Below are 22,148 nucleotides of genomic sequence, written 5' to 3' on the forward strand. Positions count from 1 at the left end.
GGCGCCGGCACAGTCAATGCAACCAGCCAGGGGGAACCCCCGGGTTCCCAGTCCTGGACCGTTGCGACCGTTCACCCCGCCGGATCTCTCTTCCATACCCCATATGGACGACACACCCCTGCACAACGGCAGCGGCGGCAACAACAACAACAACAACAACAACGACGACGACGGCAGCGGCAACGCGTCACCCGTGGCCAACCGGGCGAACGACGACGCACAACAGGAATCCACCGGGCCCTTCATCATCGGCAGTCCCATCAATCTCGGGGACATCGATAATGTCGACAATATCGGCCTCCGTCTGGACCCGGTCACGCGCGGCAGCAGCAGACGGAGGAGGCGGGAGCACATCGAGCTGCAGGAGACCGGCTCGCCGGACTCCGACGGTGCGTAAATTGATCCGACAATTAAGTAATTACTTGTAATTAGCGCGACCTGGATAACTTAAACCCTAAATTAAACCGTTGTCGGGGCGAGGCTCGCTTTAAGCCGAGCGGCATTCCGTTGCTGAAGCTCGCAAGTAACGCTTTTCGCCGACAACCTCGGGATTCCGTGATTTGCGGAGAGTTAGGGCCAACCTGGAGGATCTTGTCTGGGACATTTAATCCAAGTAATCTACGCTCTAAAAGTTTCCTCGTCCTCGGCGCAAGACGAGGCTTCAGCGGTGAAGCTCTCGCGGTGTATCGATGGTGTTCCCCGTTTGAGCGGTCGTAGGTCAAAAAAGGCCACCCCTCGCGTTCGCGGCGTCGTCGCCGCCGTCGGTTTGTCCTTGGCCTATCGATGGTCGTTTATTATATACAGCGGTCACGCCATCGTGCACTTTTCCGCGCATCTTCCTCCAGGAAAGCGCGGTGGTTGCGTTCCGTTCCGTTCGGTGCTGACACCAACTTGTTGCCGGCGATGGGCGCATGCGTTTTCGCGGGGTAGCACGTGAGAGCGTGGTTTGACGCATTTGTCCGGGCCACCCCTCGGGTGAGGCAGTGCCGCAGCGGCCGCAAGCGCGAGCCTCGCGCAAACGTATGATTACCGCATAATAAATGTATCACGAGAGTCATTAGATCCGCGAGATCCAGGAGAGAGATCCTCAATTTCTCTCGTTTATTCTCGCAGATTTTGCAGATTTATTCCCACGCCATTCTCTCTTGGTATCGCAAGGTCTCCGGGATTTAGGCAAGGCGCCGAGAAATTTTTCTTAATTTCTGGGGAGGGTTTCTACGAGTATTGAGAGAATCCCTCCCGCGGACCGCCCTCGGCGCGTCGCGATGCGTAATGCTCCCGGGCGACGCGGATTTCCCGGCGACGCGATCGATGTCGTGGCGACGCGTGTGCGCGTTAACGACGCACGTGCACGTAAAGCACCGATGTGCTTTAGCGGACGTGTGCCGTCTTTGTCGTTGTTGTCGCGCCGGCCAGGGGTGTGGCGACAGAGAAAGCTCCTTCCGTGGATGACGTAGACACGCTTCGCTTTCGAACGACGATCATTATCCCGACTCAAACGGACGAGAGAGCGGACGCGTCGGTGCCGTGCTGAGAACCTTGTGCGTGAGGCGAGTGCGTGGGACGTGTTTCCGTTTCGGGGAAAAAGGTGCGAAGGATCGATTGCCGGTCCGGCCGAATGCGCTGGCTTGTCTTCTCCTTGACAGAGGGCTCGTTCGTTCGTTCATTCGATCGATCGCCGGACGAGACGTTCAAGATTTTTACGGTTTGAAATAAACGTAGAGATACTTCGGGAATTCCCCGAGGGGCAAGCTCTGTCGCCGAAAGAAACTAGACAACTGATGCTGTCGGTATCATTGAAAATGAAGATCGCATCTGTGGAACGAACGAACGATTCTGCTTGTCAGGCCAAGTAAATTTACGAGGATCGGTATTTCGTGCAGATCACGCAGTTTATGCGCGAATTAAATCGGGCGGGTGATCTTTCTACAATGAAGTTTATCTCGTAGTGTAAAACTTCGACGGAGCGAATGAGACGTCATTTTATAAATAGTTTTGTTTTCGTTGCATTTCGTTGCCGACGACTCAGTCTCTTGTCACAGGATCCGTATATACATTTATAGCATCGCTATAAAATTTGGAAACTGTCTCCAGAATTAAACTTCTCTTATTATATTTCTGGTTATACAGGATAAAAGATCCAAGATGTTCCGACCTCGTTTTCTTATACACATTGATATGTTACAAACTTAATTTATTATTCTAATTTTCTCGCTAATGTTCTATTTTTCATAATCAAATTTCAATTGAACGGAATACTTCAGCTCTGATAATAATGGATCGAGTAATTGCACGATTTAGATTGCATTAAAAGAGAAGAAAAATAATTAGAGAACACATAATATAATTTATTTACTTTAGCTTATATGTTCAGAAGGGACTTTGTTTAATTTTACCTTAAGAATCTTACGCTTATTTTCAAAATAATGACAAATTATGGTTTTATATTACACTTGAAAGTAATATAAAAAATTTGATGACAATTTCCTATATACTTGGGTCAAAAATGATTTCAATGAGAAGTAGAAATATGCTTTAATGATAATTTAGTCAAAAATAATGACAAAATAAATATTTTACTTAAGCACTTGAAGTATTCAAGATGTAAAGGTTCACCGAAGAGAGTTGCTTTGTGTAAACGAACAAAATTTATTTGTTCATTTATTTACTAAACAACCTAGCTCGTAATCGCAATGAAACTTCAAACAAATCATCTCGAACATTTGTTTGCACAAATTTATCGTTACTTTTCAAAATAACTTAACAAACAGATCGTAAAGGCGTTTACCTAATTTTTGCACAAAACTTATCGCTTATTTTATTCGCTCTCTTTAATCGTCCCTTTAATTTTACTTTCATAAGAAGGGAAGATTAATGCCTTAAGTGATCATTATTAAATCATTATCGAGAGAATGTAGTTTCAGCCACATTTTCATTTCTTACAAATCCAGTTTTACGTGCCTCGCTCGCTGCAGCAGACCCGCGAAGTATTCGTCTGGGAGGCGGAATGTGCTCGCGAGGGAAATGCTAATCGCATCGCTGTAACACGACGATCGCCCGATAAGCGGACGCAAATGTTTTCGCGCGCGATCGGAGGACGGGACATGTGTTGTAACGTCAGCGGATTACGCCCACTAACCGCGTAACCGCATTACGCAATCGCTTGTCTCCCGAACGAAAACGCACATGTGTATATATATATATATACGGCGTGGTGGCCGTCGCGCGTAGTGCGTCGCCGAGTTTTTCTTTTCTACGCGCGCGTGGGCGTCCAGGAAATCGATATCCCGACGTTAATTGAATTGCGACTCGCGAGAGACCGTACATTACCGAAGATCTGCGTTCGTCTCCCTGTGTGTCGGTGTGTTTATCGTCACGGGACACTTGTCGTAAACGAGTTGGCAGTCAAACTTGCCGAATCTAAACGCTCCGCACGTACGTGTAACGGGGTGTTCGCTTCTGTCGTCTTTATCTCTCCGCGCGTCGGGTTAGCTTCTTCTTAGCAATCCGGAGATCGAGCTTTCTAAAATTAAATACGTACTTATTACAAGCTCGTTTCTACTTACCGCTTGTTATTATCATTTTATTTTGTTATGTAACGTAAGTGTGTGTACTTTTATTAAACAGTTTTGTTATATATTTCATTATAATTGTTTTACCGTTATTATTATTGATGTACTTGCGGGAATACCGTGGGCGTCGAGGAAGCCGATGAGAAACCGCGCGGACACCCTATATAAGATGCACCGCTGCGCAACGCAGCTGTGCGAGCACGTGACAGAAACGTCAACGTCGTCGTACGTCGTCGGTATGGCGACGCATCGGTGCGCACCTTTTTCTTCCGCGCGGAGGCGCGCGTCCGTTCGCCGATTGTTCGCCAAGTGTGCGCCGAGAGTGCCGACAATCGTGGATAATCGGGCGTCGTAACAAACCGGTCGTATCCCCCGCGGTGTCCTCTTCCTCGAGTGGCAGCCGCGGCATAACCTCAAAAAGTAGCGCCAGCGCGACAAGCGGAGGCGCGCGCGGCTACGGCCAACGGCGTCGGCGTCGGCGTCGGGCGTCCGTTCTTTTCCTCCGGCCCTCCGGCCCTCCTCCCCTCTTCCCCCCTTCGGTCCCCGTGATTCGGAGTGGAAGCGGCGAACGCGTACCGACGTCGTTGCGCGGCACGTCGCGCCCGACGATCGATGCAATTAAAGGGGGAGAATTATTCATCGTATCAAGCAATTTTGCAGGCGAGCCGAACCGCGCGCCGCGGACCCGTCGTCGTCTTCCCCGTTGTCGCTTCCCCCCTGATGCGGTGTTCTTCCGGTCCGGTCGCGGCACGGGTTCCGCACGCGTGAGAGTGAGAGAGAGGAAAAAGTGAGAAAGAGAGAGAGACGCTCATCTACCCGGGAAATCGTGACGTGAATCGGCGAGGGCGTAGCGCAGGTGCAGACATGTGAGACGATGCGTGCGTGCGTGCGTGCGTGAGAGAAAGAAAAGAAAAGGGAAACAGCGACAGAGAGAAATCCCCGGCGAGACGGAGTACGCGAGCGAAGTCATGGAAGTCGCCGTCGCGAAGCTGGTGCAGTGGTTCAACGAGCTGAGATCCCGGGTGCACCTTTACCTGCACGCCCAGACCCGTAAGTCACTCCCCGTGGAGGTGGAGTCGATCGAAATGAAGGATCGCGGGTGATGATGTTGTGAAACTGGCCGGCTGGCCGACTGCCTGATCGTAATGATTTAACAATGCTTTGACAATGCTTGTTTCGCGATGTGATATTGTTGTTTGCTGCGTGACGTCAGAGGCGAGGAGTGCGAGAATAAGTGTATCGCCACGTACAGCTTTATCATTTTTTAGTTTTACCCCAAAAATGTAATCATTTCATAATTTTTTAAAACCTGTGAAGCAGACTGTGACATTTGCCCTGTTATATGTCATGTAAAAAATGTAAAATAATTCCCAAAATAATGAAATATAACGTATGTCCCGGCTGTCAAAATTGCCGTGATAGATCTTTGATCATATCGGACAGGTATTTCAGGTTGTTGTATATTTCACAGGTTTCAGGATTACGAAATCATTAAACTTTGAAGAGAAAACACTTAAACGTAAAGCTGTATTACGTAAATGTATTTTATTGTCGACAATTCCACGCCTCCGACGTTATATAAACAACATCACGAGAAAATCGTAAGACCATTTTCCGACAGTTTTCACGCAGTCGTCGAGACTCTTGCTTAATATCCACGTTATCTCATAATGTAAAGTCAATAATAGCGGCGCCGACGTGCTTGAGTCGAGAGTTTTAAAGGCGTTATCCCTTACTTAAACCTTGAAAAATGTATCTATATATCTAAAAAACTAAAAAAAAAGAAAATATTACGAAAGTACATAAAAAAGAATCGAAAAATGCATCTTTTCTAAAAAATAAATATACTTGTTTAAATATAATAATAATTAACTCTAAAAAATTCGATATCTGACTATATAAATATAAAACACATTTGTATAGAATTATGGTAAAACCGTATTATTACAGATTACATATTTTATATATAATAATTAATATAATGTATAATTTTTATAATAATAGATATTATATCATGGATTAAGTGTAATAAATCGTCAAGTTTTTGTACATTAAAGTCTACGTTTTTTAAATTACGGCACACACACACACACACATACATATATATATATAGCTGAAAGAATTTGTTGGATTATTAATTAATCTTATTCCATTGACGTAGTGTGCATTTTTGTGCTGGCGGTAGAACACGGGTTCTAAAATTATGAAAATCTATTCCGCGTGGAGAACAGAGACAAATTTACAACATCATACTTTTTTAATTTAGTATATATAATAAGATGCATTATCGACTTTTACAATAGCGCTGAATTATTGATATGCACGAAATGTCATACTTACATATATTAACATCGATTTTATAGGTAATAGTTATTGGGCATTAATTTGAATATATAAAATACGCAGAGATTTCTCTTGTCTTATCAGTAAAAATCAAGATACATCTGATTGATAAATTCAAGATTTATCGATCAGATTATCAAAAAGATTTTATATCTTGATTCCTTCTGTTTGTATTGCCGAGGGAAAATGCAGAACTGTAGCTATGTATAGCAAACACCTGAAACATTTATACGTTGCTATGTATATGCATAGCAGTAAGCACGTAAAGTCGGTATTGCGTCTCAGTAAACGGTAGATTACGCATGCACGACGATAAACTGGCGGCTTCTTGCGTCCTGCTGGGTGCGCATCGGCCAGGAGTACACCGTGATATTCGATGCCCGTATTATTTATCTTTCAAGTTTAGCGAGCCACGTGTGATACCTTAATAGCGGTTATTTGCTGCGAATTGTCCGTGTCACGATGCTGCAACTGTCGATTCGCCGTTCGTGGGCGGCCGGCTATAGAAGAAATAAGAGCGCGATACGAATGTCATTTATATCTTGGGCATAATAACGTTCTTACGATCGGAATTCCCGGTAAAATAGCGTGACTTCGTTCTTTATATTAACCTGTCCTTCGACCGAAAGGTGTATTTCTGTATCTGACTGGTGGAAAAATGCGAATTTAGAGACTCGTTTCACGGATAAGTCGGAAATCGAAAGACTGTTCGAGATCGAAGGAGGGATAATCTAAGAGATTTTTTGCTCACGGAAAAAAAGTCACACAGAAAATGGAATGTTATTGATTGCTTAAATTATTGATTTAAATAAATATTTGATGAAATTATTGATTAGAGTGAGACCGGAAAATATAGATACATGGATAATAATAACGAGGCACGTGGCGCTACAAGGAGAGGGAATTTTCTCTTAGAATTTACCCTCATCATAGTAATTGTGAGACAACGTTATTTCGAGAAATTTTATATAATTTTCTCTGATTTATTTTGAGAGTAAATTCTAATATATTCTATTATATACAATTCTTTTATATAATTCTTTTTATATAGCGGATTAACTATTGATTAAAGTTCCGACAATGAAAATCGAATATCTACAGAGACTTACCCCGAGTACACGGGCGTATTCAACGTCTTTTTAGAGGAGAGGCTTATCAATTCTGATATCGTATAAGCAATATTTTGCGTTACTGAATTCCTTTCAATATTTTATGAAATCGAATGGATCTCATGTGTGTTACAGTTGGTCCGGTAAGGGCAGAAAATGGTTCACAGGGCGACGATCAACCAGCCGCGCAACAGAATGACGGCGAGGAGAGAATTATTTTCGTCAATGCCCCTCATCAACCTGCGAAATACAAAAATAATCACATTACTACCGCGAAGTACTCATTTCTGACGTTCGTACCCCTGTTTCTATTCGAGCAATTCCGCCGGTACAGCAACTGCTTCTTCCTGTTCATTGCACTTATGCAGGTAGGACTCGACGTGGAAATATTATGAGTGTAACGTGATATATAACGAGCGGAAATATGGAATTCTTCGACAATTAATTATACTATTAGTTATTTAATCTTTAACAAAAAGTTATTTTATAAAATAAAAAATGTTTTGCTAATGAAATTCTTACTTAAGGCTACATTTGCATTGTTGACTGTTTAATACATGTTTCCCGATTTAAATTTAGCAAATACCAGACGTGTCTCCGACAGGACGCTGGACAACATTGGTTCCACTGATCTTTATTCTCAGCGTGTCCGCTTTGAAGGAGATAGTCGAGGACGTTGTATGTATTCTCGTTATAATTTTATTGTACCTTTTTTTTGGTGACCCGGATAAATAAGGGAAATACTTTGTCAATTTTTTAGAAAAGGCACAGAGCGGACGATGAAATAAATATGAGGGAGGTGGAGGTGTTGAGGGAAGGACGCTGGCAGTGGATACAGTGGCGCTTCGTTGCCGTCGGCGATGTGGTTAAGGTTGCTTTCCTATTTTTGCCAAAATCATTCATGTGATAATAATTAATCGCCGGTTAAACTTCCCGCTAGAATCGTTCTCTTTAATATGCTTAGGTCCACAACAACACTTTTTTTCCCGCCGACTTGATTCTGTTGTCGTCGTCGGAGCCGCAAGGTATGTCTTTCATAGAGACCGCCAATCTGGACGGCGAGACGAATCTGAAAATCCGACAGGCTCATTCCGACACTGCCAATCTCTTAGATACCGCGGAACTCATGAATTTTCGCTCCAATATTCAATGCGAACCGCCCAATAGGCATTTGTACGAGTTCCACGGAGTCCTACGGGAGACCAATAAACAGTAAGAACGCAAACGTGTACAAAACGCTTCTAAGCATACTTCCTTTTTATTACACGCTTTCCTTGTTACTTGATTCCAATTCTCACATCTAGATCGCTTTATCTCTTGTATTAATTTGTTATCTGTCAACTTACAAAGCTTTAAATGTGTATTTTTTAATAAAAATACATTTGTTAAAGTCTTGACATGTTTATATCGTGCGACAGTTAATGCGTTATTACGTCATAGGCAGCATTATTCTTCCACAGGAGCGTAGCTTTAGGGCCTGATCAATTGTTGCTCCGTGGCGCGGTGTTGCGGAATACGCGGTGGGTATTCGGTGTAGTCATATACACGGGACACGACACGAAACTTATGCAGAATAATACTGCAACAGCGCCGTTGAAACGATCCTCCTTGGATCGGCTGATCAACACGCAGACATTGATGCTATTTTTCATACTTCTTCTATTGTGCATTCTTTCTGCGATATTTAATGTCGTGTGGACGAACGCCAACAAGCAGGGTCTATGGTATCTGGGATTACAAGGTGAACATGTGGCACTGTCGTGAACTATCGTCACACATATTTTGAGGATATTTCGAGCTTCATTCTCTCCTCTTTTTCTCGTTACAGATGAAATAACTAAGAATTTCGCTTTCAATCTACTGACATTTATCATTCTCTTCAACAATTTAATACCAATATCGCTGCAAGTGACGCTTGAGGTAGTGCGATTTGTTCAAGCCACGTTTATTAATATGGACATAGAAATGTATCATCCGGAAACAGATACTCCAGCGATGGCTCGTACGAGTAATCTAAACGAGGAGCTCGGAATAGTTAAATATATATTCACGGATAAAACCGGCACCCTTACAAAGAATGTCATGGAATTCAAACAATGTTCAATCGGTGGAAGAATGTATGAGTAAGTGTTCATGTTAACGATATACTTTTATCTACTAGAAACTGATTTTTTGAATACTAATTTTCCCGATTGTGAAACACTTTATAGTTTGCCAAATCCTTCAAACGGCGACGAAAGTACAAGCGATAGCAATTGCGAGTTGATTAAGGACATTATGGAAGGAAGATCCGTGCGAGACTTATCGAATCCTATTGATAAAAAGAAGGCAGAACACGCAAACATACTTCACGAGTTCATGGTCATGTTGTCGGTTTGTCACACGGTTATTCCAGAGAAAATAGATGATTCCCTAATTTATCACGCTGCGTCTCCTGGTAAAAATCGCTTGCGAGTATTCTTGTTTAACATGATACGATATTTTGAATTATATTAAATCCTCCCTTCTTTTTCATGTTAGATGAAAGAGCGCTGGTGGACGGGGCACGTAAATTTAATTATGTGTTTGATACGCGGACGCCCAGTTACGTGGAAATCGTAGCTCTAGGCAACACGCTACGATACGAAATTTTGAACGTTATAGAATTTACTTCGGCGAGGAAGCGTATGTCAGTGATTGTGAAAACACCCGAGGGCAAGATTAAGATTTTTTGCAAAGGTGCCGACTCGGTTATTTACGAGAGATTGATGTCGTCTTCTGTAGAAACTAGTGATCTTGATCCAGAGCACGCGGATGATTATCGTGAGACGACTCTTCAACATTTAGAAACTTTCGCTAGCGATGGATTGCGGACGCTTTGTTTCGCCGCCGCGGATATACCTGAAAACGTTTATCAAGTGTGTATTCTATTTTGTTGAAAAAAAACCGAGTTAATAAATTGTTTAATAACTTTTGATAATTTTTTTATAGTGGTGGCGCGAGTCATACCATAAAGCGTCGATCAGTCTTAGGAATCGCGAAAGTATGTTGGAACAAGCTGCGAATTTTATTGAAGATAAACTTACGCTATTAGGGGCGACTGCAATTGAAGATCAACTACAAGATCAAGTATGAAATATTATTAAAGAGTTGAATGTTTATGAAACTAATGTCTTAATGTATTTCTTTGCAATACCGTATAATTTCAGGTCCCAGAAACGATACAGGCTTTTATACAAGCTGATATTCATGTCTGGGTATTGACAGGAGATAAGCAAGAAACCGCCATAAATATTGGTTATTCGTGTAAATTAATAACGCACGGGATGCCACTTTACATTATTAATGAATCTTCTTTGGATGTAAGTAGGTGATTATCAAAGTTCTAAACCTCTCAGTCGTCTAACATGAAACGTCTCACTTGTGTAATATATCTTTAGAAAACGAGGGAAGTTATCATCCAACGCTGTCTCGATTTTGGCATTGATTTAAAATGCAAAAACGAAGTGGCCCTAATTATAGATGGCAGTACACTGGATTATGCTTTGTCTTGCGATATTAGGATGGAATTCTTGGAATTGTGTTCAGCTTGCAAAGTCGTCATCTGTTGCAGGGTGTCGCCAATTCAGAAAGCTGAGGTAACCTTTTAATTTTAGTATGGTTGACTTAGCAATAATTAATTGCAATGTTCTGATTTCTCATTCAAATAATATAACATAATTTAGGTGGTTGATTTAATCACGAGTAATACGAAAGCAGTGACTCTTGCGATCGGAGATGGCGCAAATGATGTAGCTATGATACAAAAAGCTCACATTGGCATTGGTAAGTTTTTATTACCCCCCATTAATTTTTGAATATTTTTTTTATATTATTGAAATTCCATTTTGTCTCTTGCAGGTATCTCGGGTGTAGAGGGTCTTCAAGCGGCCTGTGCTTCGGATTACTCCATTGCGCAATTTCGTTTCCTGAAACGTCTCTTATTCGTCCACGGCTCTTGGAATTATAGTAGAATGTGTAAATTAATCTTGTACTCATTTTACAAGAATATTTGTTTATACGTTATCGAATTGTGGTTTGCCATTTATTCCGGCTGGTCCGGACAGATTCTCTTCGAGAGATGGTCCATTGGACTTTACAACGTGGTAAGTTCTTAAAAACTGTATAACATTACTTTTTTTGCTAAGAAATAAAATTAATTTTCAATGATTTTGGTGCACAGGTTTTTACCGCTGCGCCTCCACTAGCTATGGGTCTCTTTGATAAAGTATGTTCCGCGGAAACTCACCTGGCTCATCCGGGACTGTACGCGACGAAAAATAACGGCGAAACATCCTTCAATATTAAGGTAAATACAAATAATGTTATAAGTATAACAATATAAATAAAGTTTAGAAGTATAACAATATAATCTTAAAAAGATAGTACACGTTGCTAAATATACCTATATGTTTAAAGGTATTTTGGGTATGGATCATGAATGCGCTAATTCATTCAGCACTGTTATATTGGCTGCCGTTAATGGCTCTGAAACAAGATGTAGCTTGGGCAAACGGTAGAGACGGCGGTTATCTTTTATTAGGAAATTTCGTCTATACCGTGAGTATCATATATATAACATCCTTTATATTATAAGATTTATAAAAGTTCTTATAAAAGAGACTACCTACATGTCATGCGGTTCTTCAGTATGTTGTAGTAACGGTATGCGCGAAGGCGGGTCTAATAATAAACTCGTGGACATGGGTCACTCACTTGGCGACATGGGGATCTATTATACTTTGGTTCTTATTTATTCTTATATATAGGTAAGATTCATGCGCGTGGTGTAATATCATTGTGAGATTCCTAACGCATTTAAAACTCGTAATACATTTAATAATCTATTCTTATTATTGCAGTAATTTTTGGCCCGTCTTGAATGTTGGCGCTGTGATGTTAGGAAATGACAGAATGTTATTTTCTTCGCCTGTCTTTTGGCTGGGACTTATATTAATACCAATCGCGGTATTACTCCTGGATATTACAGTAAAAGCGTGAGTACGATCTCTATTAAACACTCATATAATTGTATATTTTGTACATAGCGATGGCTTTTATTATGTTAGAGTGAAGAATACGGTTTGGAAATCCGTAACGGAAACAGCGCGAGAGAATGAAATTAGGAAATCTGATCCTGGTGATATATTCAACAATCAAGATTACAGAAGCTCGTAAGTACTTTGATTTTTTTGTTAAGGACTAACAAATAGAAATTGCAAACTTATTATTAAAATAATAGAAGAGGTACTTCCTAATACTTCAATATGGTGAAAGATTGCATTATTACAACCAAAAGTTTAAACTTTCCGAGAAACAGTATCGATTTATTTATTTATTTTATTGTCTTTAAAAGAATTAATATATATCGCAGAAAAGAAGATTTAATTATCCGTTATTAATGCATGGATTGTTTTTAATAACTATATATTTTTTTGTTATTGACTTTTTAAAACTGTGCATGGCTTTCTAGGTTCTAGCTCCATTTATCGCGTATTATTTGTACTTGAGAACAGATTTACATTGCTTGAGTGGTTTGACTAAAACTGTGAACTATAATCCTTTGTTTATTTAGGTGCATGTATGTAACGACTATCTAATCTAATTAAACCCGGAAAATCTATCCGATTTCCCAAAAATAATACTATATCGTTTGTCTTTCCGCTTACATACTAACATTGTGCATCTTGAAAGTAACAAACGTTTTATTATTTATATTCTAATATCGTTGTCTCCTAATCGAGCGGATAAATATTAATTATGACAGGAGGCCGACTAAACGATGGTTAAATCGATGTTGGACCTCGATTTGTCCGCGACGAAGACACAGGCTGAGAGTGTTTCCGTTTATAGCACGTGGCTCGTGGTTCACGCACCGTTCCGAGCATGCATCAACCGCAACACTTCAAATTTCATATCCCTGAATAATCCGTCTATCCAGAATATTCCTGTTTTCCACAAGATTGCTAATGTAGTAAGCGTTTTAATATATGCGATTATTATGCGCGCATACATTCCTCCCAATAGTAGGGTAAATTAGAGTATAATGCAAAATGCTCAATGTATTTTGTATTTTATATAGTTTTTATATGGTTAAAACTTTTCATATATGTATGCCAAAAATATTTATATATTTTTTTTATTTATGTTAGTTTAAAACTGGTTTATTTCTTATATTTTTTTATATTCAGCATAGTCAAAGAATGAAATAATAAGTATTTGATTATTGTAAATATATAATTTAATAGTTATTTAATTTAAATATGTATTGAACATATTATATACAATAGAATCTCAACCTTCATTCTTAGTTACTTTGTAATAAGACTATAAAAATAATGAGCTCCAATGTGCTGCAGGTTCTATTGTATATCTGTCGTTATTTATTATTGTCATCAATCTTATTATTGTTTTAAATTAAAGATTTATTTTACACATCCTCTATCACTTAGCATCATCAATCAACATGTACCTCTCCATTTGCACACAATACGCAGTACGTATTGACGGCAAATTAATTTTTTTGATTTTTGAAAGCTATATACATACGTGCACATAAAAATATTTCAATGGAGCTAGATTATCGTTATATATTCAGACTTCTACTTATACGACAAATGAATTCCGAGTTATATAGCTTGATGAGAGCCCGTGTATATCCTTCCAACCATTCTCTTAGAGCGATAGAGCTTGTAGAATTAATGTTATATCATCTACTATACTAATGTCCAATGTAAAGTGTGATCTGTTGGTTAATGCGATCTTTTTTTGATGTGTTCTCTTTACGTGGTATCCCGTGCAGGCCTGCTGTGCATGCCATCGCCGGTCTCGCGAGGTGTAAGTACTTCCCCCAAGTAGCAGTACATGATACTCAAGTGCTCCTACTATTAAGTATAATACCTTCTTTCATTCTCCACAATACAAACAAGCGAGAACACCGCCGATTAAATGAGATCGCATGATCGTTTGATGTAACGCTGAGTAATAAAAAGAAAAGGCCAAGCACAGAGCACAGCAATTTGAAAACGGCAATCACGCAATTTTCTCACGTCTCGGTGTAGCTCACGATTTTCTTTCTCTATGTAATTGTTACTTATTTTAATCACGCCTGCGATCGCATCGTACACGCCCGGCTTGTCAGCGTCGCGCATGCCTAATTAATTTATTTATTAATTAACTTCCTATGAGCGTAGTATTGATTTTTCCGTTTTTATTTTTATCAGATAATAAATTAACATGCACCTTTCACGATGTCTACGTTCGACTCTCGTTCTCTCTCGTTTTACTTAATTTACGCACGGTAATCACACCGCACTTGCTGTCACGTTGTATCCGTAATATTCGTCGTGAAAAAGAAAACAAATAAAGACTTGCACGGAGCTCGCGTCGAGATTGAAAAGGATCGGCCGCGAGTATCCCGAGGACGAGATTATAAAGCGACAATTTTAGATAGACACTGAGCAAAAAAAGAGAGAGACAATTATAAAATTCGTCGTTTTGTCCGTGCGGCAACGACGCACGGACGCGAGGGTGTGTTCTCCGGTCAGCCGAGAATCTCTTAAATCAATGCTGAATACCCGGCTTTGCAGATTGACCGAGACGGCGAGGCTGCTGAAAAATGTTAAAAGCGTTTTCACCAGGCGCTCGAACGCCGCCTCCAGAGTCAGTGTCGAGGTGGAGCTATCACGTAAGTTGTCTCTTTCACAAGACACTCACCACACAGCCGGGGAAATTCCCGTGTTTTACGATGCCCACGAGGGTATTTCATCCCCCTAACAACCCTAATCGATTAACTCACCCCTTTCCTTCTCCCACCCTCGCCGCCCTATCACTCTATGACTCTCGCGAAGCTATACTTTCTTACTTGGGGTAAACTGTTCTAACGTATTTTCTCGTACTTTACTCCACACTCAATTTCTCGCACGCGCTTAATTTCTCACGGCTTTCCGTTCTTCTCGTCCGTCCGTCCGTCCGTCCGTCTGTTCGTTCGTTCGTAAGCTTTCTTTTATACGGCGTGCCGTCCTAAAATACTTTAAATTATTATCTCGAACAAATTCTACGTGTTTATCGATAAATTGGAATAATTAACCGCACACTTTTGCACATGCACCATTTACTTCGTAGCTAAAGTTTATATTCTTTTTGACAGCCAATGCATTGCGCCGGGCGTACCGGAAGTCGCATCCTTCCTCTCTTTCGTCCTTAAAATTTCATAAAGTTTATCGTCCAGGTAGAACACAAAATCATAATCAAAAATTAAAATCAAGACAACATATAAAAGGAAAAATTGTTCTAATATCTCACTCGATTTTATGAATCCTTTTGATGTGGCTATAATGTCAAAATTACCTTTTAATTAAAAAATTCTTTTAAAATTATTGTTATATAAAGAATTTATCACAAAATTAATCGTCAAAAGTGTATCAAGTGAGATTGTAATAATTTTTTCTTAAAATGAATCTACTTGATGTCATCTTGATTTTATTATGATTTTATGTTCTGCGTGGTTATCTCGAAGTCGGGCAGTGCGATATTTCCGGAATGCCTTGTACATATATAGCTGATTTTAATTAGCGGAACGATACGTGATTAGAGAACATTTTATCTTTGCTATAAATAGCGCTTTACCGAATCTCCATATCCAAGTAACTTCAATTCTGTAAGTTTCCGGCTACTACGGACGCGTCTAGCGACGGGTCGGCAAGTCCGAAAAGTTCCTTGCTTTACGTAAAATCGCAAATTACTCGTAAATTTATTTGAAGAAAGAGATCCCAGCTAACTCGTCGCTGGACTCGTCGAATTAGACAGAAGGCAGACCACCGACGTCTCGCATGCCCAATTAATAAAATGTTCTTGCGGCAGAGACTAATGAATTGCGACATTTGTTATTGCGCATGCTGCGCGATGCAGATGGTTTCGCGTTCTCGCAAGAGGAGGGTGGCTCGGTGACTCAGACGGACGTGATCAGAGCCTACGACACGAATCTTCCGAAACCAGGCGGTATGTGATTTAAGCGGGGCGGCCGCCGTGCGGCGAGATGATGTCGGCTGCTCTTCCAAGCGGCCTGAGAGCAAGCGGAGAGACCCTCGCGGCTCTGCGTTTTACTCGACTGACACGGGAGGAGGGAATTGTCAGGACGACGAACGACATCGGGATCAGATCGACGACAGGGGCTTTGAGGACCGGAGAAAACTCGAGAGGGAAAAAATTCCTATCCTTCAATCGGTCGTGTTTCGCTAAGTTAGAATTTGACCGATCCTAACGAAAATGGCCTTTTAATCGAACGACTGATTCACTAATTTTATTTCGCCGGATTTATTGCTGGACAGAAAGGGAATTGTATGTACAGTTGTAACTTGACACGTCGCGTCTGGAACGGACGCGACTAATTTAACAAATCGATATAACGTTAATATTTGAAGCGAAGATTCCTCTTTGAATTTTACTGCGATCCATTTTTGCAGAAAGGCTACTCTGATATTAGCGCGAACAATTATTTTGATACTCCGTGAAATTTTATTCTAATATGTCGAGTAGATATTTCGTCCTCTTGAACTATCGGGTAGTATCCGCGGATGCATTTCGCTCGCACGATGCATTTGGAAACGCATTTCGCGTTAGCATCAAAATCGCGTGCGCAGTTCTATGATTAAAAGATAAAAAGAAGAGAAAAAAACCGCATCTATTCTCGCACGAGCAGAATGCTGCTCTGCTTCTTTTTGAGGAACAAAAATTATGTGTATTGCGCACGTTGTAATTGCGATCTTATATGTGTATATATTTGTTTTATACGTAAGTAGATTTGTCATGCGGGATAATTGTCCCGTGGGATCATTCGAGGGATCTTTTTGGAATTACAAGTACCTCTATATTATATATATATATTATGCGTCTAAAAGAAAATTTGTATTTCGAAAATTGGAGCTTCGGCGATCGCGACACGATGGAGGATTACGTTCGATTTCGTGCCAGAAAAAGACTGTTTCCCTTGTCCGATATATGTGTATATTATGTTTTTTATCTTTTCTTTTAAATCAAGAACGTAGATATTTCATTGTACATACACAAAACTGTGTTATCTAGTCAGATTCTGGTACCTATCAGTTCAGAGATTCACTTTTCTAATCGTTACAATTCACTTTTTTTAAGTTTATGACTAAGAAATTTAATAGAGAAATGTATATATGTTTATATATATGTATATACATATATATACATATGCAATATATTCATGTATATATATATGTATACACGTATTATATGCATAATACGTGTAAAAAATAACAATTGTATACATTATGTTCGGAATAAAACAGTGATAAAGAAATCGTTTTAATCCTTTCTCTTTCCCGGACAAAAAAATTATAACAAATTACACACAAGCGTATAGAATATCAATTAGTGCTTAATATCAGACAGCATCCGAAGACTTATATTTATTAAAGTGTTATAGCAATAATAATCTTACAAAGCGCGTGTAGATACGGTAGATACCTGTCGAGTAAAATTATTTCTGAATAAATCGTATGCAAATAATACTGAATGATCCAGTATTCCTAAAGAGAATGTTTACGATTATGGATGAATAATTGGCGCATATTTGCCAATATGTCGATATCCGCCTTGACGCGCGGCGATGATTAGAATTAGCGATCTCTCACATTGGTCGCCAACGGTGTAATCTCAATCAGATCTGCCGATGCGTTTCAAGTTGTCCTCGGTGGCTCCAGTTTGATGCTGATGAAGAAGTTCTCGCGGTCCTCCCTGTAACGCGCCTTCAAGAGATACTCGCACGCGAACGAGTTTAACGGGAAACTGTAGCCCAACGCGAATCTCTGGCAGTCCGTCAGCCAGGCCGCGATATTGAGGACGCGTCTTCTTTTTGAGTCCACTTTCTTCAATTTTCTCTCGTTCTCCGAACGTATTCTCGCCTCCAACGCGATTACGCGCCAGCGATGGAAAAACCGACGCGCGAGATATCGCCGTCTGCACGCCGAAGCGTCGTCGTTTTTTATCTCTTTCGCGACGTTCTGACGCGTCGTGAACTTTATTCTGGCCAGCGTCGCCGCAAAAATACGCCTTGCCAGAGATCGTTTGGGTTCCATTAGGTCCTTGTCGGTTCCTGAGTGAAGATCGTTCAAGTTATTGTTAACAGATAAGGATTCTGAAGGCCCGCCGAGTCGCGCGGTTAACTGTCTCCTCGTGGAGAACGGCGCGTAGTTCGCTTGAATTTTTCTCGGGCCGTTTAATCCCAGAACTTTGACCAGAAAATGACCGACGTACGGCATGCAAGGTGGGTTGCGTTTCGCTGCGACCCAAGCTTTCCGGTACTTCGAACAGCGCGGGCTTTTGTAAATCTTGGACAGCCTCTCCATCGCCGCGTACCTAAAATATGTACGAGTGTTTCAGTATAGGAGCGAATATTTATTCTCCATGTCCATAAAACGGGTGAATATCGCTGATCAAATCTCAAAAGTCTAATGATCAACGAGTTGGGAAACCTGCTGGCGTGATGAATCCTCAGGTAGGACCAGCTTCTCCGGAGCCTGTAAATCGGCGGTGCCTGCAGACCAGCCAGGATGGACCTGCAAGACTGAAGATTGCCGAGCGCGTGACACTTGTCGGCGGCGTTGATGAATCGCGCCATGATCCTGGCCCTCATGCCGAGCTGCTTGATCGCGAGGATCTCGCTGACGGTCAGGCAGGCGATGCGATGGCTGAAGGCGATCCACGCGCCCAGGTTCGGCGCGTTGCGCGACGATCTTTGGTGGACCAGCGTCTCGATCTCGGTCGCGGGGATGCGAACGAAGAGATCGCGATCGATCGACGTGAGTTGCATGGCGAGGGTGGTGCTGTCCACGTCCCAAATGGTGATGCGATAGTTCATCCTTAACAATCTCCGCAGTTGCGCCGTGCCTCCGCGATCGTCATCGTCATCGGCGTTCTCTCTCGTCCTCTCGTCGCGCTTGCACGCGCCGTTAATGGAGAGCACGCGGTTCAAGAGATTGCTGGATTTTCCCACTGTCTCGGAATTATTGTTTTCGGTTTCGCCTGAGATCCGACTCCTTCGTCGGCAGAAAAACCTTCTTCTCACCTGCTTCTCCTTCTCGTGCCGAAAGTTCCGGAGAGACGCCAAGTGATGCCTCAGCTCCCTGTCACAAGAGGCTCTACGTGAGACATCGCTGACAAGCTGATGTTTAAATTATCTTATGATGAATAATTTCTTTTAAAATTATTATTTAACGAAAATGTAATTGGCAGCTAAATCGACCGATTAAATTAAAAGAAAATTGCACAAACTTTTTTTGAAATTATGCTAAATGTTTCGATTGATCTTTTATCGGTTGAAACATAAGTAAGTTGTTTATACGCGGTTATTGGGATGACAAATGTTCTTCTTGCATCACCTGTAGGCAGCCGCCGCTGCCTGAGGCCTGTACCAATATTCCGGCGTCCAGAAGAGTATCACTCGTCTTCTGGTGACGGCGCCGATGATACTGGATCCGCCGGGTGTCAGGGCGGCGCAGGAGATACTGGTGGTTAACTGACGGCGCGAGACCGGAAGCCTCAGCTCCGGGTCCGACGGCTGCTTGCGAATGTTGACTGCACTCGGCGATCGGTGAGTCTGCACGGATTCCCGTTCACCAGGTTGTACCGACCACGGGCCGAGCGCGTGGAAGAAGTGCGCCGCCGAGGAGAAGCCGTATCTCCGCGGATGCCTCTGGCTCCTCACGGACCGGCAATTGTCCTCCCAGACCGCCACGCCGTTCTCCAGTAGCTCGTGAGGATCGAGGACGTCGACGTAGTTCGAGTCACCGCGATAGGGACCCAGGATCAATTCCGAATGGCATTTCTCCGGCACTCCGAAACCGAAACGCGATATCTTCGTGCCTGAAGGCCCTTTCTTCTGGTACTCCTGCTGGCGCTTTCCGTACTTCTTTTCTACGTGCTCCACGAAATCGTCTTCGAAGAACATGTCCCGACGCTCTAAATATTTTTAATTACTGAGATTTGTGTAACGTATCTCTCGATCAGAATATTCACATTTGTAATTCACTTATTTGATTCATTTAATAAATAAATTATAATAATTTTATTTGCTGACCGTGACATCGGCTGTGCTCTCCGAGAACATTGATGCCGACGCTGTTATCCAGTTGGCAGACGTTGCAGGGTGAGCTTTTGCAACTCGCGACGTAATCGCCACGATGTACGTTACGATTTCTTGCGAAAAGAACGTTGCAGAGCCCGCCAGCGCGTTGCAATCTCGCCGGACCGCCGAGCCTCGTCTGACACGGCCAACTGTGACAGGATTTCTCGCAGACGACGTAACGCGTGGGATCCCCCAGTTCATACCTGAGATCATCTAGGCTGGCCCCGGCGAATCTCACTGGGACCGGCGTGTAATGGCCGTTTATCAACTCGTTGTAAGACGGTCCGAGATACAAGTCCTTCTCGGTCCACGAGGGAGCAATGTAATCGCCGGCACCTCCATAATGACTCCACACTCTGTATTCGTTTTTTTTAAATACACGATATTATTTATGTAAATTAGAATGTTCCTTCTAAGTCAAAGTCAACCTTAAACTCGTCATTTTTATGCAAACTAAGCGATTAGTGATATTTTAATGAGATAAAGAACGATTTTGCTGAAGTATTTAAAACTAGCTTAATTTACGCCAATCGCCACCTGACCTGACAATTGACCTCTTGCATTTCACGTCGCGATTATTTCTGATTTCAATTTCAGATGAGAGTAAATACAGGGCACTACTGCTCGACGAGCTCGCCGCCGTCGTTTCGGACAACGAGCTACCATCCGCCTTGGACTCCAGTAACCTTCGTACCTGCTCGCACCAGATTCTCCAAGAAACTCTACGCCGAGCACCGCCGAGCTCATAATAATTGGCTCGACCGTCAACGAATCTAAAGGCACGGAGTCTAATTGTAAGATAAACCAAATGTAAAAATCTTTTTCCTAATATTGATTAAAGATTTACCTAAATTTTGGTTAAGGATATATTATATACACTTTTTAAAGGATTAAAAAAATTATAAATTACAGATTATTTTAATTGCATTTGAAGTTAATACAAAAAGTTTAATGGCAACTTTTTATTTTGATCCAAAATTATTTTAGAAAGAAAACATTTTACTTTAATGGAAATTAAGGAATATTAAAATAATTAAGAAATAAAAATGTTAAATTATTTTGATTCTAGTTGTTCTATAATAAATAAATTTTATAATTTATCGCAGTAAATCATCTTGAATATTTGAAGCCTTTATTTAAAAAAATTGATATTTATAGTTTATTTAAAATGTTAACATTACATTTTTTATTTTAATTTACTTTGCAAAGACTGTACATGTGATATATACATCCTTAACCGTAACTTTTTTTATTATACCTTTTGTATGTCGAGGGAGTATACCTTGCCTTCAGAGTCCTGCGACGTCTTCTCCGGAACACGCTGAGCGTAACATATTCTAAGGGATACACGGAAACGAGTTCGAAGCTCTCGATACTGGCGTCGATACCAGGCGGGCAAAGGAAACCGGGGTTTGTCTGGAGGACGTCGGCGGCAACGATCAGCCTGGTCGGCGTGAGGCCCAGGGCGACCTGACGGACCCCACGTCCGTTCCGCGTCGTTTCCGCGAACGGCGACTCCACTAAAATTGTCTCTGAGAACTCACGGTATTCCGACAGCAATAGCTTGCGTATTCTGTTACCCCGCGACCGACCGGGCAACCTCGCTCCACGTGAAGCGTTCATGAATAACTTCGCTCGCGCGGCGAGGAAGGGGATGATGTCGCGCCTCACGGATCATCTATGAGATTCTGCACGTACGAAGGATTTTCAAAGCACTCGGAGTTCGTCTACTTGTCAGTTCCTAACCGCGCTGGACGTGCCTGACCGGCCTGACACTTCCCTGATCGAAACGTCAAGGAATGTCGCGTAGCGTATTGCATCGTTGCCGTTATTACTGACAGACAACTTCTCGAAAGATGTTTTATAAGGGGTATGAAATAAATGCTTGTTAAAATTAATATCGCACAATTAATTTTGGGTATTGTATTTATATAATTACCTGAAATTTATGAA

General features: G+C 41.7%; 2 protein-coding genes and 1 long non-coding RNA gene across 10 annotated transcripts in view; 1 reads left to right on the forward strand and 2 right to left on the reverse strand.

Moving 5' to 3' along the window:
• The window catches only part of LOC105828597 (probable phospholipid-transporting ATPase IA), a 32,311-nt gene extending 14,942 nt beyond the window's left edge, over positions 1–17,369 (forward strand). The window contains exons 1-22 of one of the 8 annotated variants that reach the window (XM_036290654.1): positions 1,211–1,588; positions 4,233–4,622; positions 7,160–7,392; positions 7,604–7,702; positions 7,785–7,895; positions 7,989–8,236; positions 8,485–8,765; positions 8,853–9,147; positions 9,235–9,461; positions 9,545–9,921; positions 9,995–10,132; positions 10,213–10,365; positions 10,444–10,641; positions 10,729–10,828; positions 10,904–11,148; positions 11,226–11,351; positions 11,462–11,602; positions 11,693–11,811; positions 11,905–12,039; positions 12,112–12,216; positions 14,632–14,729; positions 15,905–17,369. In XM_036290654.1, coding sequence (XP_036146547.1) covers positions 4,541–4,622; positions 7,160–7,392; positions 7,604–7,702; positions 7,785–7,895; positions 7,989–8,236; positions 8,485–8,765; positions 8,853–9,147; positions 9,235–9,461; positions 9,545–9,921; positions 9,995–10,132; positions 10,213–10,365; positions 10,444–10,641; positions 10,729–10,828; positions 10,904–11,148; positions 11,226–11,351; positions 11,462–11,602; positions 11,693–11,811; positions 11,905–12,039; positions 12,112–12,216; positions 14,632–14,729; positions 15,905–16,050 — 3,657 coding nt within the window. In that variant the 5' untranslated portion in view covers positions 1,211–1,588; positions 4,233–4,540 and the 3' untranslated portion in view covers positions 16,051–17,369. Of the gene's footprint in view, position 1; positions 390–1,210; positions 1,589–4,232; positions 4,623–7,159; positions 7,393–7,603; positions 7,703–7,784; positions 7,896–7,988; positions 8,237–8,484; positions 8,766–8,852; positions 9,148–9,234; positions 9,462–9,544; positions 9,922–9,994; positions 10,133–10,212; positions 10,366–10,443; positions 10,642–10,728; positions 10,829–10,903; positions 11,149–11,225; positions 11,352–11,461; positions 11,603–11,692; positions 11,812–11,904; positions 12,040–12,111; positions 12,217–12,809; positions 13,682–13,844; positions 13,880–14,631; positions 14,730–15,904 lie in introns of those variants that run through there. The other 7 variants (XM_036290655.1, XM_036290651.1, XM_036290648.1 and 4 more) reach the window with 7 other exon arrangements.
• Positions 2,092–4,233, reverse strand: LOC114254252. Its single transcript, XR_003625620.2, has 2 exons — positions 3,660–4,233; positions 2,092–3,523 (listed from the first exon to the last, which is right to left on the reverse strand). It is a non-coding gene; the product is annotated as an uncharacterized LOC114254252 (long non-coding RNA).
• On the reverse strand, positions 17,025–22,122 carry LOC105828586. The gene is made up of 6 exons (XM_036290900.1): positions 21,478–22,122; positions 20,721–20,968; positions 20,148–20,576; positions 19,450–20,029; positions 18,544–19,194; positions 17,025–18,427 (listed from the first exon to the last, which is right to left on the reverse strand). Exons 1-6 carry the CDS (start codon positions 21,816–21,818, stop codon positions 17,749–17,751), a joined length of 2,928 nt encoding a protein of 975 aa, XP_036146793.1. The 5' UTR covers positions 21,819–22,122; the 3' UTR covers positions 17,025–17,748.
• Between the last annotated feature and the right edge of the window lie 26 nt (positions 22,123–22,148).

This window comes from Monomorium pharaonis, chromosome 8 (assembly GCF_013373865.1).
Source record: "Monomorium pharaonis isolate MP-MQ-018 chromosome 8, ASM1337386v2, whole genome shotgun sequence".
Classification (NCBI taxonomy): domain Eukaryota; kingdom Metazoa; phylum Arthropoda; class Insecta; order Hymenoptera; family Formicidae; genus Monomorium; species Monomorium pharaonis.